Source organism: Branchiostoma belcheri, unplaced genomic scaffold, assembly GCF_001625305.1.
Source record: "Branchiostoma belcheri isolate BF01 breed outbred unplaced genomic scaffold, Haploidv18h27 scaffold50, whole genome shotgun sequence".
NCBI classification, from domain to species: domain Eukaryota; kingdom Metazoa; phylum Chordata; class Leptocardii; order Amphioxiformes; family Branchiostomatidae; genus Branchiostoma; species Branchiostoma belcheri.
This window is the reverse complement of record NW_017804132.1, coordinates 208,787-225,141: the sequence shown is the minus strand read 5'-3', so window position 1 is coordinate 225,141 and position 16,355 is coordinate 208,787. Positions and strand designations below refer to the sequence as shown.

At 40.4% G+C, this 16,355-nt stretch overlaps 2 protein-coding genes across 2 annotated transcripts in view; one reads left to right on the top strand and one right to left on the bottom strand.

Annotated features, from left to right (window-relative positions):
* Positions 1 to 4,021, top strand: part of LOC109480377 (PRELI domain-containing protein 2-like) — a 4,573-nt gene extending 552 nt beyond the window's left edge. Inside the window, exons 2-6 of the mRNA XM_019782571.1 lie at positions 245 to 302; positions 547 to 620; positions 890 to 1,050; positions 1,975 to 2,080; positions 3,691 to 4,021. Of these exons, the coding sequence (XP_019638130.1) occupies positions 245 to 302; positions 547 to 620; positions 890 to 1,050; positions 1,975 to 2,080; positions 3,691 to 3,807 (516 nt within the window). The 3' untranslated portion in view covers positions 3,808 to 4,021. The remainder of the gene's footprint in view (positions 1 to 244; positions 303 to 546; positions 621 to 889; positions 1,051 to 1,974; positions 2,081 to 3,690) is intronic.
* Positions 4,022 to 7,296: 3,275 nt separating this feature from the next.
* On the bottom strand, positions 7,297 to 15,721 carry LOC109480207 (G-protein coupled receptor moody-like). Its single transcript, XM_019782356.1, has 3 exons — positions 15,673 to 15,721; positions 8,704 to 8,953; positions 7,297 to 8,549 (listed from the first exon to the last, which is right to left on the bottom strand). The coding sequence occupies exons 1-3, from the start codon at positions 15,719 to 15,721 to the stop codon at positions 7,337 to 7,339; spliced, it is 1,512 nt and encodes a 503-aa protein (XP_019637915.1). The 3' UTR covers positions 7,297 to 7,336.
* Between the last annotated feature and the right edge of the window lie 634 nt (positions 15,722 to 16,355).

Sequence of the window (16,355 nt, the reverse complement as noted above, 5' to 3'; positions counted from 1 at the left end):
AACCCCCCCCCCCCACTGTTACAATATTCTAAAAGAAACTAAAACTCATGATATAGCTTTGTTGTTCAGTACGAATGCCTTGATAACGTTAACTAGACTGTAGGATTTCAAGGATTTTATATATGGGTGCCAAACCCATAGCACACTGCAAGGCTGGACACAAAATATCCCAGTTTACAGTAGTGTGAAACAGGTATTACATTGCATTGAACATTCAGTGACCTACTTTGCATTCTTCTTACAGTATCCCACACCGAAGGAAAAATTTGTGGAATGCATCAAAACAGTAGAAGAAAAAGTTGGTAAGTGAATTGCAATCACCCTTAATTTTCTTATTTTTGTCTCATTGCTATTGAAGTTTCCATAGGGTGACATTCACATTGACAAGAATAAATTTGTAGAACCTATATAGTAGTATATAGTGAAAGGTGTCTAGAACAATGGGGATGACCTGAACTGAACTGTCTAGAACAAAATAGTCATATCTCTGATCTGCTTGCCCAACTGATGATTCTGATTTGCTGAATCACATGTTGTTTTACACAGACTCTGTGTCAGGGATCGAGTACAGAAAAAAGCTGGCAACATGTACAAATGTTGTGCCAAACTTTCTCCGAAGGGTAAGTGTCTACTCGTTTCTACTCGTTTCAGATCTACTGTGACTTTTACGGTGGTTTTATTTCACGCTAAGACAGTAAGGAGGGTTTTTATTGTGTGTGGGTTTTTTTTGTTTTTTTTTCAAATATCACAGTTCACACAATTCTGTACGACAGTAGTCATATAATGCAAGGACAACATACACGTATTTCCATTGGAGCAGTCACTATAGGAAAAAAGCAATACGAAAGTTTTATGATTTACGGTTATACTTTTATACGCTAATTTCCAGCTGGGACTCCTGAACGTCCCTGCGATCTACTTAGAGGAAGAGTCGTGGTACTACCGGCGACAGAGAACAGCCAAACTGTCCAGCAGGATGCTGACCTGGGCTAACCTGGCAGAGCTCAGCGAGGAATCTGAATTCAGACCAAGTCCAGAAAACCCGAACTGGTATGGAGAACATGTTAAAGGCATGCTGTGCAAGTTCAGGGTAGCAAAACAAGAATATTCTGGATGAGGAAGTCTGTCCGATATTGACATTTCCTACCATTTCTTGGCACATTTTCATACTTCAAAAGTAAGTGTTACAAAAGTCCTAAAACAAGTGCAGTGTCCATTTGGCCACACCAATTTTTTTTTTTTTAAACAAAATATGAAGCCACGGGGCACAAAAAAAGCAGGCCTAGACACTCTTGTGATAGCCCAAAATGTTACGATAGGAGCCATGAAGTCAACTTACCAAGCAAACAATGAATTTCAAACCACTTCAATGGTAGATGAGAAAATTGTACAAAAATGTACAATCTATATATCATCTTGGAATAAATTTCTTGTATCATCAAACTTTGCTTTCAGTTTGCAATGCCCCAATTTGTTTGTTTTTTTCTTGGCTTGCTACTCCAGCAAAATTTATTAGTGTATTTTAAGAAAACAACTTGAAGTGACCATTGACATATTTTAGTGTGTAGTATTCAATGAAACATATTTATCATTACAACTACCTAAAGTTAAACTGGAATCTGGCCGTAGAAAATTTGCATACAGGTGTGCATTTGCATGGAATGATTTGCCTGGTACAGTTAGGGTGGTCACATCTGACCTCTCTTTCAAGAAGCTGATAAAACAACATTGCTGACCTCTGACCTTTCGACCCAGCCTGATCCATCGATTTTGATGCTTGGTTGTGTATATATATGTTACTTTTGGTTATTTTGTTTACTGTTGTTGGTGTTTATGTCTGTCTGCACAGGGCACGCCTGTAAAGCAGTATATTGTACTGAGTGTGCCTACCCTGTATAAAGAAAACAGAAATAAATAAATAAATGAATGAGCAATGCTGAAGTTGCATACTTATAACCAGTTTTGTGTTGATAGGACGGAGTTTCGAATGCACGGCACTATCGCTATAACTGGTGTGGGACCGTTTGGTGCTATACTGGAATATTACGCACAAATGTTTCTCAGGGGAGGAGGCAAAAAGGTGAGGTAATCTTTACTACACACTGAACTTAGGCAACAACAGTGTTAATCATGAAAGTTCATCTGTATCTTATTCAATAGACTGACCCTGTGAGACTTGAAGTTGTCAGTCACGTGGCTTCTTTGAAGTGTGATGTCAACACTGGGACAACAACCACAACAGGGGCCAACATCGTTTACCAGATACCTTTGACCCAGTGTTTACTCCTCACTTCAAAGAAGCCACGTGATAATTTCGCTGGGTCAGTCTATTAAAGACCAGAGTGACTGGTTGAAAGCTCTAGGTGAGAACAATTCCTTGTGTTGGAACAAAAGTTTTAACTTTAAAAAACAACAGTTTAATTTTTTTTTCTAAGTTCTTAGATTCGTGCAGAAAATAAATGGAAAGGGAGGGCAAAATAAAAAGAGAAGAAACTTGATTAAATCTGTTAGTATGTGATTCTGTAAGCAGTAACATAAAATAATGACAAAAACTGTTGACATTCGAAACACAGTTTATTTGTCTCTGAAAACCACTTAAAAGATATACAATGTAAGTACCCCTTCCACTCACTAGTCTTTAGCTAGCTTTCTTCAGTCTCAAGACCTCTTTAAATCAATTTCACACCCTTAGGCCACACCAATTTAATTTCTTGGTTAACGGATTTTTTCAGAAAAATAATGATGCAGGCGGGCGAGAGAAAAAATAAAAATAAAAACAGGCCTAGGCATCCTATTATGGCCCAAAATGGTACGATAGGAGCCATGAAGTCAACACACCAGGCTGGCTCAAAATGTAAACAAAGAATTTTGAACTTTTAATGATACCATTGCATTAAAAGATGGAATAGCTGTAACAACTAGGATGAAAAGGACTGTTTTCAACTGTTCAGGGCAAAATATGTGCATTTTACAGTTGATTCCGACTTTATTTTTATTTGCAAATCAGAAAAAAATGAAGCGGGCGAATCCGTTAACCGAGAATTTAAATTGGTGTGGCCTTAGGGCTACATTTGTAAAAGTAATCCATGATCTTTTAATATTACCACAACAGTATACAGCTTACATAGTCATCAAATACATCTGTATACATAAGGCCTAGGGGGAAAATGTTGTTTACAATTTCAGTCCTGAATAAAATAGGGTTGGTAAATAGGGATTCTCGCTTTTTGTGTTTAAGATTTCAGCTTAGATGATCCAATAAACACAGTTTAGCAATGTAAAACTGAGATGCATCAGGACCAGGGCTGTCTACAGGACCTGTGCCTGTTTGCTTGTGTGGAAGGAAAAAATATTTCACTTGATTTAGTCAACAAAAATTTGCTTCTGAAAATGCATGGAATAATGTTTCTCACTCTCTTTCTCCCTCTCTCTCTCTCTCTCTCTCTCTCTCTCTCTCTCTCTCTCTCTCTCTCTCTCTCTCTCTCTCTCTCTCTCTCTCTCTCTCTCCACACTCTCTCTCTCTCTAAAAATAATGTTTCAGAGGATTTGAAATTCAGATGTCAGTCTGATGAGTGAAAATTTTATGGCCTTGCAAGCCTTAGTACTGTCTCAAGTATCATAATAGTATAATTGTGCAAACTATGTTAGCCAAGCACAAAATTATACGTTGTTATTTTTCTTCTATTTCAGAGTATTCGTATTATGGAAGAGCTTCTACGAGAGCGTTATGGCGAGGGAACCAAACCGTCATCCAATAACAGTATTCTGTCCAACACCACTAGCCAATCACGTCATTCTGTGTCATGAAATATCATGAAATGTATGTGCCAAGGTTTTTTTAGGTATTGGCCAATCAGAGGACAGATGTCAGGAAATTTATGGTAATTTATGAGCAGTTGAGTAAGTTGGAATAAATGTGATTTTTGGTACTAACCAATCATAGGACAAATGTCAGGAAATTTATGCTAATTTATGAGCAGTTGATTAAGTTGGAATGAATGCAATTTTTGGTATTGACCAATAATAGGATAAATGCCAAGAAATATGTTCTAATTTATGAACAGTTGTTTAAGTTGGAATGAATGTTCTGAATTGACAGCAGCTGAAATCATTGTGATTGGTCAGTTTAAAGTTTAAAAATATGTTGTCTGTTTACCATGTGAACAATGTTTAAAAAGTTCAGTGAACTTTGTGGAACCAGTCAGTCATTTTCTGAAAATAATGTGTTAACTAATATTTTGATACAATATATCTTCTCAGGTTTATTAACTTAAGTATTATAGAATTGAGGAACCCATAAGACCAGTGCATATAGAAATCCAAGTCTTTTTGTTGCATTTTCTGGTAATTTCAAAATCCACAAAAATAAACTAGTTCACTGTGCACAAATGTACAAAGAATAGCAAGAAGTCTTGAGCATTGACATATTACCCACAATGTACACATGTACACTTCAAACTATGAACAATTTAATTGTATTGTTTAAAAAATGACATAGATGTATCTTTTTACTCCACTAACTATACCACAACTGTGCCAGTGGTTGGCGATTGAAGAAAAAATAAAACGACAAGTCATCTTTCTGTGAACAATATCAATAGTGATACATTTAACAAATCCTTTGACATATTGAATACTTCGCACAATGTATACATAATACAAGCTAATAAAATTAAATGTTTACTTCTAGTTAACATGTATTGCCCCTTATATGTTAATGCACAGAGGATTGTCATGACATAAATACATGACATAAATACAATTACTACAGCCAAAAAAGCAATTCTTTGATTCTATACATTGATTACATCTCATTACTTATCACTATGACAAAATATACATCTGTTCATACCTTACAAAAAGTGCAAACTCCATACAAAAGTAGATCCTTCCATAAATAAATGGTTTTTATTGTCCAAACAGTACCCGTGCAGTCGCAGCCTTTATGCGGCTGAATTGATGCAGGGTATCACATGGTAATCAATACAAACCACAACAATTACAACAACCAAATACATGTAGTACACATGATACACAATTATTTTTTGTGGAACTGTCGCAAGGGTCTGTGCGGCTGCCATTCTGCGCCACAAGGTGACCTCAATACGACTTTCCCCAACTGAAGTTAGGTACCCATTCACACCTGGGTGGAGTGAGGAAAGTCGTGTAAAGTGTCTTTCCCAAGGGCACAACGTCAGGGCGCATGTTCAGACATGTACCGGGTACGACTCGGAATCGAACCCGGGTCTCCCCGGTTCATAGTCGATTGCTCTAACCACTACACCACCCGACGCCACATGACTGCCATTCACATCATGACTGCCATTCACCACTTCTGTGATGGCTACTAGTACTAGTGCAGGTTAATTACATTTGTACATTGAACCACTCACTATCCAGACTTTGATGACTATGACAAAATAAACCTCTTTTCAAGGTACAGTATCGCATATCTTACAAAAAGTACAGACTTATTACAAATGTAGACTCTCTTTGTGGCACATTGGCACTTTCTTTCACCACTTTTATATGACTACTAGCACTAGTGCACATTGGTTACATACTGTACATTGAACCACTATGACAAAATATACCTCTTTAAGGTATTGTCATATCTCACAAAAATACGAACTCTGCATGTATACAAAGGTACTAGATTCTCCTTCTAATTCTGTCACGATATCGATACATCAACTATATAATAAATTCTTTTGTGATCACTACAGCACTAGACAAGTGCACATAAGTGACAGTAAATACCTCTTTGTATGGCTGTGTTTTTTGGATGACTGTGTGTGTGTGTGTGTGTGTTTTCTGTCCTAATTGCATGGTGGGTGGGAGGTGATTTGGAGTAGGACAGGTGATTGATAGGAATGTCACATCTGAAGGTGACCCAGCATACATGTACACTGGGTGGTATATGGAGAAAGTCTACAAGTGGCGTCATATCCGATTAAATTTCATCATACAACCCCTTTACAATTCCAATACATTCACGAAAACTCAAGACACTTCCTGGAGGTCTGTGGACTTTAAGGTCACATAAACCTCAAATACATTCCAGGAGTATGAAATCCCTGATTTCATGTTACATCTGTATATATTTAAACCTGTATCACAAAATATACCTCTTCTGAATGTATAGTCATATCTTACAAAAACGATATAAAACTGTCTTTTCATTCTGACTTTCCTGCCGTGGCACATGGTGGCAAGGTGATCCTTTGGTAAGGGTTGCTGACTTAGAATCGTAAGATCCTGGGTTCAAATCCCTGGCAGGCAAGCCCCAATGTTGTCCTCTCAAATGTTTTCTCAATATTAAGATGGCTATAATTTTTAATGGCATAGCCTGACTTGAATCAGGGCTTTTTTATCAGCTAGGTTTAAATCACACTTTATTGCAATATCTTAAAGGGATATGTACTTGTCATGTGACTCATCCCTACTCTCCAAGCAGAGGTTTGGGTTTTGGGGGTATCTTTAGTGTGTTTTTAGGCTTTTTTTATTGGGGTTTCTCTTTTGCACTGAATTTTTTTTTTTTTGGTGGAAAAAAAATTCAGTGCAAAAGAGGGAGAGTAACTCATCCCTATGATATTTTAATTTGGCGATGGTACCATAGTGATTGTCATACATAATGGCTTTATCCTTGTACCCCTTTGTATTGTTGATCTGTTTATTGCTTCGTTGACACAGGAGTATTTTCTGTGGCTACGCTACACGCCTGTACGAACATTTGTGTTTGTAGGTGTCATCTTATTTTTCATCTCAAAAATATTTCCCACTGGAATGTTGTGCGCTTCGATGTAGCACAAGTAGCAGGCATCAGACTCACGTTATGACATGTACACTTACATTGTAGTGTGTTGGGGACATCCTCTAGAACTCAGGCCAAATCGCCGCTCACCAAGCTATTAAAGTTAGCACTGGAGAGCCAATCAGACAGGTCGACACACTACCTCCTTTTCCTAAAGTTCTCAGCCAATTACGTCGCCTCTTGACGGAAGGCGCCGACGTGATTGGATGCGTTAGCACTGGTCAGCCGTCAATCAATCAGATACTCCACTTACTCTTGTTGAAGTCATCAGCCAATCACATCGCCTCTTGACCGAAGGCGGCGACGTGATTGGCTGGATCGAAGGACAAGTGTTGGCCTAAGGGAAGGGCAAAGAATATGAAATGTGTTGATTCAGTACGCCAAAATACCAACTATATCTGTTAAGAGGCTGTTTCTTTCTTTTTTTTTTCATTACGCGTATTGTCCACACTCTGTGAGAGGGGTGACCATATTTGGTTGGTTGGGAGTCGATAAGACTAATGGCCATTTTTGGTTAATCATCTACCGAAAGAGCCTTGTGAATGTGTTCCAGATATCTCTGTATCCTTGCTTGAATCTCGTGTTCATGAACCCATAGATGATCGGATTCATGGCGCCGTTACCGGCCCACAGAAGCATTCCTACCAGGAAGGCCTCCTCGGGAACACGGTCGCCGTTCTCCGCCAAGGCCATGACCGTCATGGGCAGGTTACACAAGGCGTAGTTGATGAAGACGGCCACCATCATCTTCAGCATCTCTTTCTCCGCCGGCGATAGATGCAGTCGTCGTGGCTTCTTTCGTTTCCCTGCGATGTCAGCTCTGTTGAAGCTCGAACGGGACACGGACACCGTCGCGGACAGGTCGTGTACCGTCGTGGAGAGGTCGTGTACCGTCGTGTTGGGGAGGTTGCTGTCTGTCGTGGTCAAGTCGCTGTCACTCTCTCCGTGGATGTACGCCTTCTTCCCGTCCTTCTTCTGTGTTTTCTTCCCACTTCTCACAGGCTCCATCACCAGTCGTAGGTCAGATGATGATGACGGGATCTTGTCGCCGCCGATGGTAGATGCGGGCAGGCTGATGCGGGTGACGTTGTCTTCATCTCGTGGTGCAGCACTCGCCTGTGGCTGGTCAGCTTCGTCCTGTTCAGACCCGCTGTCCGGTTCAGACCCGCTGTCCTGTTGACCCTTGGTCCAGCAGCACTTGGTCTTGATCATGGCGGAGTGTTCGGGCACCCCTGGCAGATTCTCGCTGTCATCTCTCGTCACATTCGAGCTGGTGGTCGCGGTCACCGCCATGCTTCCTCTTCTTCCGCCGCCTTCCTCCTCAAGCACGATGGACACCCGGTGACTTGTGCTTCCTCCTTGAGAGCCCGAAGAAGACTTGATGGTGATTTTCGGAGCCGCCACCTTGCGTCGGTTATGCTCAAGCATGGTCTTCTTGCTCTTCCTCAGCGCTAGCCAGATGGCGATGTAGCAAGCCAGGGCCACGAAGTACGGGCAGATGATCGGCAGCCCTGCGATGGCCTTCGCCAGCAGGCTGCTTGTCTGCACCACAGCGCAGCGTTTGAGCTTGTGATCGTAGATGACGTCCTCTTCTGGATGAAGATGGAGAAAGATGAGGGAGAAAAACGGTACCAGCCAGGCCATGGTGACTTCGATGCAAACGGCCTTGGTGGAGATCATGGCAGGGAAACGGTACCGGTAGAGGACTCGGAACAACCGGTACACGGCGATGCACCTGTAACGGACAGAACATTCAGAAATAGACTTTATAATTATATATAGGTTTAAATTATAGTGAAACTGTGGTTTGCCAAAAGAACAGTGCATTATAGTCGGTTACCGTTTGCTTAGTATTTACTTTAGTATTAGTTACAGAAAGTTTTACATACCCCATGTGGCACAGACACACTGCCCACAGTACCGGAGTGGTGTAGGACTGCAGGACACACAGACCCCACGGCAGCCGGAACTCGGGCTTCAGCAGGGCGACGATCCACATGGGAGGGTGTAAGGCGGTGAACAGGAGGTCGGAGACGCTGAGGCTCGCCAGGGGGATGTTGTCGCGCTTGCGGAGACTGGGGCACAGGAAGACCGCCAGGATGACCAGTAGATTCCCGATGATGCTGACAGCAATGATAGCTGAAGGACAAACATAAACCACATGTTTATATATGTGGTACCTTACAAAGGATGCGTCTCCGAGCGGAATTAACTGGACCAATCAGGAGTTTTAAAAAATTAAAAGGGGTGTGGTTATGAGTGGTTGTGTCTGGGGGAGGAGTAACGCCGACGAAAGGGGCGTGGTAACGTGTGATTGGCGTCTGGGAGAATAGAAATACATTGAGATTGTATTTCTATCTAATGCAAGTCATGAGAATTTTCTTCTCTCTTTTTAAAAAGATGAATACACAGTTTTTCTGTTGTTTGGTCATTAATGGTAGACATGAGATGACTGAATATCTCTTTCTTTGTTCTACCTTTCCACAGTTTGTCTAAGTGGATTGTTCTAATTATATTAGTATGATGAATGTGTCACGTTCAGTAGCATACAGTTTACAATGCCTGCGTTCTCGTACCAGGTAATAAGTCATGCTGGAAACACATTACAGAATATTTTTCAGAAACATGTATTTACGGATCCTTACGGCTTCCAAGAGGTGAGTTAATTTCGTAAGTGCAAAACAATTAGATTAATTGCTTTGTGGTTTGCAGTGTGGCCTTCGTTTAGCAAATTACAAAGCAATTAACCAGCGATTACGAACAGAGAGCTGTAGTGTCGTATAACGTGTGCTAATGCGTTAACAGCGACCTTACCTTACAATTATGGTAATTACCATTTTTCGATAAAATTGAAAGCACTTATCCACCATCGCACATTTATCTGGGTACCTTACCTCAATTAATTACAATACTTAGGCCCCAATAAAGCCTTGTAACCCGCGACTCTGGCTTCATAATTTATGAATAACAGATCAGAGCGGAATGATTCTAAAAGAGCAATTTGGTACAGTTTAATCTGGGAGTTGAGGTGTGACATTCGACCAAGCAAGACCAGAAAGCCATGGTCCAGATGCATTTCAGTGTTTGTTGCATCACTTCAGCAGAAGCCCTTACTTACCGATTCTATTTTTTCAGGCCTGAGGTCGGAAGCCCAACATTTTTCTCCTCGCACTGCATTTATTTCCTTTTACAATCTCATTCTTAATTAAAAGAGTGTCGTGAGGGCAATAATTGGATATTTGGTGGACAATAGTAGAAGACTTAATAGTCCATATCTAGTACCCGACATTTGAGTCCTTTTGTCTTGGGTAAGGCCGAGAATTTTCTGAACATGCTTCGTACTTTGACATCTGTCAAATCATTGTTCATCAACCGATACGGAATTCCGCGCGCGTCATGCTGATATCCATCCGCCACTTCGAGTCTAGAATTCCACTTTTCTGCTGCACAATGACGCTAACATTACACAAGATGAGTTACGTGGGTTAAGGACGGACCACTTTCTCAATCAGAATGAAACTTTAGAATAGAATAAGAGACCCTTACTCTATACATACTGGCCGTGACATTTCACTGTGGAGGTAATATGGCAGGAAGCAAGGTACGGATGGCCTTAAGGTTAGTGTTGTTGACCCCTACCAGACCAAATGTTGTGCCCTTGGGAATGGCACTTTACACCTACTTTCTCCCTCGGTTTTAAAATGAGCATCTAGCTACGCTATGCCATATTTATAATACCTATCGATGTCCCTCTCTTTCGCATCTACATAGACGTTAAACGATGTTCCAAAATATGTCTTTTGTGAAGTGAGTTCTTCAAAAGAATGTTTGAACCACATTTTCTATTACATGTACATGTACGACACAACACGCTTGCGAAGACCATCTTGCAAGATACCGTAGATGGAGTGAGTGAGTGAGTGAGTGAGTGATGTGGTTAAGCACGATAATACAAGAAGCTCGTATGTCATTGAATAGATTGCCGTGGAACGTGGTGGGTGCGTAGGTCTTGATGAGACGGAATTATCCATTATCCATCGAGTGGAGAATATTCAATATTATCATATAGCCGGACGGCGCGGACCAATCAGAGGCCCGGATACCCGTGCTGTTATTTCCCGATAACAGCACATGTGGTGTTATGGCGGAATAACAGCACATGTCGTGTTATGGCTGATACCATTATGTTATAGGGTATAGGGGCATGCGACTCTTTCTGTAAACCTTTGTAGCATTTTTCTGTCCAATAAACTTTTTTGTTTAGCTTCATTTAAACTACAATTTGCATTAAATGAAATTATCCATATTTGTTTTAAAGCGTATAATATATTCGAATGTATTTTTATGTATGTATATATATTAAAGCTGTTGTATTTCAAACAGGAATTGTGTTGATTGACAGTTTGGATAGGCTATATGATAATAATTTTAATGCACTGCCTTTTCCTCGTTGTATATGGTGTCATAACTGCATGGGCAGCTGCCATAACCACCTCATAAACCACCTCGTTCGCTTCGCTCACACGGTGGTTTATTCGGTGGTTATGGCAGCTGCTCATGCAGTTATGACACCATATACAACTCGGGGCAGTGCATTAACCCTTTATTATCAACTGATATAATTCGTGCAAATGGGCATCTTACTGGTACACCTGTATAATCATTCATAATTCATCAGTCATAGAAGTTAGCATCATTCGGCGATGGTCGTGGAAAGTAAATCATCATGAAAACACTTTCATGGAAATACTCTCCATGAAAGAAGCCCGGAAACCTGAATACACCTACAGAAGCTTTCCCTATAATAGTGTTAACAAGACCGGATCTTCAAGAAAATTGCAATTGCTTTAAGTTGCCCCAGTTTCTTTTTAAGTTGCCCCAGTTTCTTGATTATGCGGATTGCAGATAAATAGCTTCTGGCCTGTTTTGTCAGACATGTAATGGTAGAGCTTACATAAGACGTGCAAAGCAAGAGATCAAACACGAATAAATGAAATAACATATTTTTTAATCTTCCGACTTAAAATCATTTTACTACTTATGCAATGATTAATTTTTTCCACCAGGCCTGCCGTAAATTAAGTGGGGCCGTGTGGCGTAGCGGCAGAGTGCTCGACTAGGAACCAAGAGGTCCCCGGGTTCGAGTCCTGACATGCCAGCCACCGATCTTGTGCCCTTGGGAAAGGCACTTTACACGATCTGAGTATTGTCTTGTCGTGTATTCGTCCTCTGCGTTGGTGGCGGCATAAAATAAGTTGATATAACTTGAATGTGCTGTCACCATGTCCAGTCATGAAATGTTGGAATAAAAAAATAATAATAATAATAAACATGTGTCCACGTTGTCAGCAAAAGACGGAAAGAAGAAAGTAAAAAGGGCGGTTAATCTAAGTAACAAGACGGAGGCGCATGCACGCGCAGTATGGTCTGGGCTGGATAAACAGAAAGAGAGACAGACTGTATTCTGAGAGTCAGACCGTAGATGCAGTGATCAGGGGACCAGTGAATAAAGATCTCTTCAATCGGCACGGCAACACTACAGTCTGTCTCCGTTTCTGTCGAGAATTCCTTCTGCCTTTTCAGCGAATACTTCAGAGATATTGTATTTCTCTGTTTATCAAAATATCATTGCTACATGTACGTACCTCTACCTGTGATCTAGGTAAAGCAACGTCAAAGAAAACAATAAATAGAGTCAGTATTCGCCTTTTGGGCAAAATGTCGTCAATCAAATCAAAGTATGACGCAGCATGAGATATTAAAGGACGCTCGTACATGTAGTTGGATTTTGGAAAGAAAACTAATTAAAAGCTTGTTGCTCGAGCATAGGGAAGGCACAACGCAGGAGGGAATACGCCAAAAAGCAGTTACTCAAGCAACTGGATATGATTTTGAAAACGTCAGACGTTTCAGCTTAGTAGTATCCACTAGCTTTCGTCAGTGACTGAGAGACCAGAGGGGAAATGCAGGTTTATAAGCACAACCTATTGATTGATATGCAAATAAAGTGAAGACAAATTTTTGGAAGTCGAAAAAGGAACAAAAGTCAGACAAGACAAGATAATGCAAATTAGTCAGAAAGCTCCTGTTATACAGAACAGGAGCTTAAGTGTTGTCTGTCCTCGGGGCTGGGAGTGCCAAATCCCAAGTGCCGGAAAGATCGACTCGTAGCCCCCCTTCCCTGTTGAGGGTGGGGTTGGAGGAGGGAATATGATAAAAAAACACAACGTTCTGGGCGACGTAGAAACTATCCTATGGTGTATGTATAGATAACGTTTTAATGAATCAGTAGTGTTTGCAGAAACGCGCTGTAGTGTCACACTTCTTTCAGCCATTCCGTGATCATGCATGTGTCCCTGGTACGCCTGACAATGGTCGCCTGGCGCAGAGGGACCAGTTATATCTTGGTTGTTATTCCTACTTTTATAGATCATGTTTATTGGGCCCTAGTGGTAGTACAAGCTGTGGACGACTGACGTCAACAAGACACCAATGAACCTTAATGACTAGCCCTGATAGGGGATCACTCCCAAATTGTGTCCGAATGGGGCACTAGATTTTTTTACCACAAATTAAAACATTTTATTCAATTATTATTTAGAATTTCCTTTTACTTTTCACATTTTTTTGCAATTGTCTCACATTTCTGAAATTCAAACGAGGCGCACCACAAACACAAACGCACCACAACACAGTATATATGAAAAGGTTGTTTGCCGTTGTTATTTTCAAAAAGAAATCCAAACGCAAATTCCAAATTGTAAATTTCTGATATCACAGTAACAACAATGTTAACTGTAACGCTGTAATTACAAGAAAAAGATGGGTGATCTATCGCAGTCATAATTCACATACAATAATACGTCAGCAGTAATCAGACATCGTACGTTATGATTGACGTAGTCCTCATTACACCACAAGAAATGTGATTATGTTATACAAATATTGTTAATTGGGAGCGGATGAAAGACTGTCGTCATAACGCCATTGTACCGTGAAAGCGGAATGGGCAGCATCTCAAACCTTTCATGCAATATGCGTGTATGACATGGGCACATAATGACGCACATTCCTAATGAACAGAAAGGACATGTCTTTATGTCATCCATTCTATGCTGAGCACCATGTAAAAAGTCTCAAATTGAATATGGCAACAGGCGGACAATATAAAGCACATAAAGCCCCGGACCGAAGGTTTTGTCCATTTTGTCCAAAGCAACTTGAAAAGGAATTTCACTCTGTCATGGAATACCCTAGATATGATGTTTTACGTAATGGGATATTCACATTTTTTATCGAATCAAATACTACAGATTTCAAAAGACTCGATGCTATGAATAGATTTATATATATATATATTCAAATGCAGTGCAAGATACGTGTATGACATGGGCACATAATGCCTAATGAACAGAAAGAACATGTCATTCATTCTACGCTGAGCACCATGTAAAAAGCCACAAATTGAATATAGCAACAGGCAGACACTATCATATAGCCCCGACCCAAGGTTTTGTCCAAAGCATCTTGAAAAAGGAATTTCACTTTGTCATGGAATACCCTAGATATGGTGTTTTACGTAAAAGGTTATTCACATTTTTTATCGAATCAAATACTACAGATTTAAACAGACTCGATGCTATAGATAAATATATAATATATATATTATAAATACATCCAACTGCAGTACCTCACACAATGCAAAAATGGGTAAATAGTTATAAGACTGTTTTGTCATCAGAAAGAATGCCGAAACCCAAAAAAAAACAATGATTGTATATTATACTAGCACTTCATGTCTCAATTACTAGGAGGCTTCATTCTATACTATATTATTCCATAATTGTTGCCGTACATTGTACCATGTACAATTGGCGTGCAATACAGTCCTTCTGTAGAAAAAGATCAACCCTCACCACTAACAAGCTAACGCATGGCTGCCGAAAATTACCCGCGAAATGTCACGCATTAGTTACACAGTACGATTCATATCCATCCATATGGAAAAGCTAAATCGTTCACAACAACAGAAAGAGAGCTAAGGATCAACAACGCGTTCTTTCATCCCAAAGCTGGAACCATCGACGGTTGAAACGACCTTTCAAAGGCTTACTTTGTAAAATAAAGCTTTAGAATACCTCAGTTTTTTACAAGTCTTGCTGCCCTATGTCCAATAATACTACTTTAATTGCTGTGGTGGTGTCTTTAAATTTTCGAGAATACAAAAACAACCTATCGATGTAACCAACTGCACATAATGTCAGGTTAGATGCACGGTGTTGTGTTGCAAATGTCAGCTTGGAATTTGGAAATACTGTACAGATATCAGACTGGGTGAGTTTAATAGGCAAAGCTTTTAAAAAAAACCTCTTATAATAGCTGGAAGTGCAATGTGTTTTCGGCAAGGCTCGCGCTTTAAGCTAGCCTAGTACAAGGGATCACCACTGACGCTCTTCGGCATATATACTTTGTTTTCACGTTCAGAGGTTTTTAACGTTAAGTCTAGATGTTCGTAGTGGGATTTAAAGGAATTGTTTACCACAAGAAATGTAAGACATGACCGAGGCCCACCTTTAAAAACGGATCTCTTTCTTTCTCAAGTGTGTTTATCTTCATGTACGCTAGGTAAAAAAATGTCGAGAAAAAACAGAATCTTTAACTTTTCTTATCTACAGTCTTTGAATCCCAAGGATTCTGGCAGAGAAGGTAACGTTACTAAAGTCTTTTTGGTTTATCTGCCGTTTGTTTTGTGGCTATTTTCATTCGCGCAAAAAATCCCCTTACCTACTTGGCGATTAAGCACATGTAGTTATACATGTATGTATACAGTTTACAGTCTAAACTTGAAAGCTACTCACCGACCATGACGACTATAAAGGCGTACAGAAGCGCAGTAGAGACGGCCATCGTGACGGGAGAGTGGTCTCCACAGCACGGACGGAGAATTCTGGAAGCTACGGTTCTGGGCACAACTCACTCCCTGCTGAATCTAATTATGAACACCAGCCAATCACAGCCCTCTCACTGTGCGGCTACAAACATTTGTCGTCGCCACCCAAATGGTACAAAACTGGCGTTGCTTTACTGCAGTACTTCGCGACCCTTCGTATTTCAAAGCCCTTTTCGGCTGGAAGCGGTCATATCTGGTCTGGACATCAGACAAATGTCATCTTCTTTCATCAACGTAACAATCAATGTATCAACTATGGTCCAGGGTACACGTAGTAATAAAATAGCTCATGTCTTTTTTTTTTTAACGGTGTCGCTCAATGCAAGGCCAATTATTTTTGGCCACTTCTAGGCATAGAGCTAGAGGTACTTAAGTGAGTATAATGTAGTTATGTCAGGAGATGGCGGTGGACCTTTGTTTTGAAGCTTTGTGGGTTGTAATCGGACGGAAAGCAGCTGTTTGGAAGAGAGTTCCATAATTTTGCAGTCCGAGGAAAGAAGCTGTTGTTGTAAAATGACTTGGAGACAGGTATGTTAACGGTGTATTGATGAGAACTGGAAGAGAACCTAGTGGCACGCTGAAAGGTTCTGA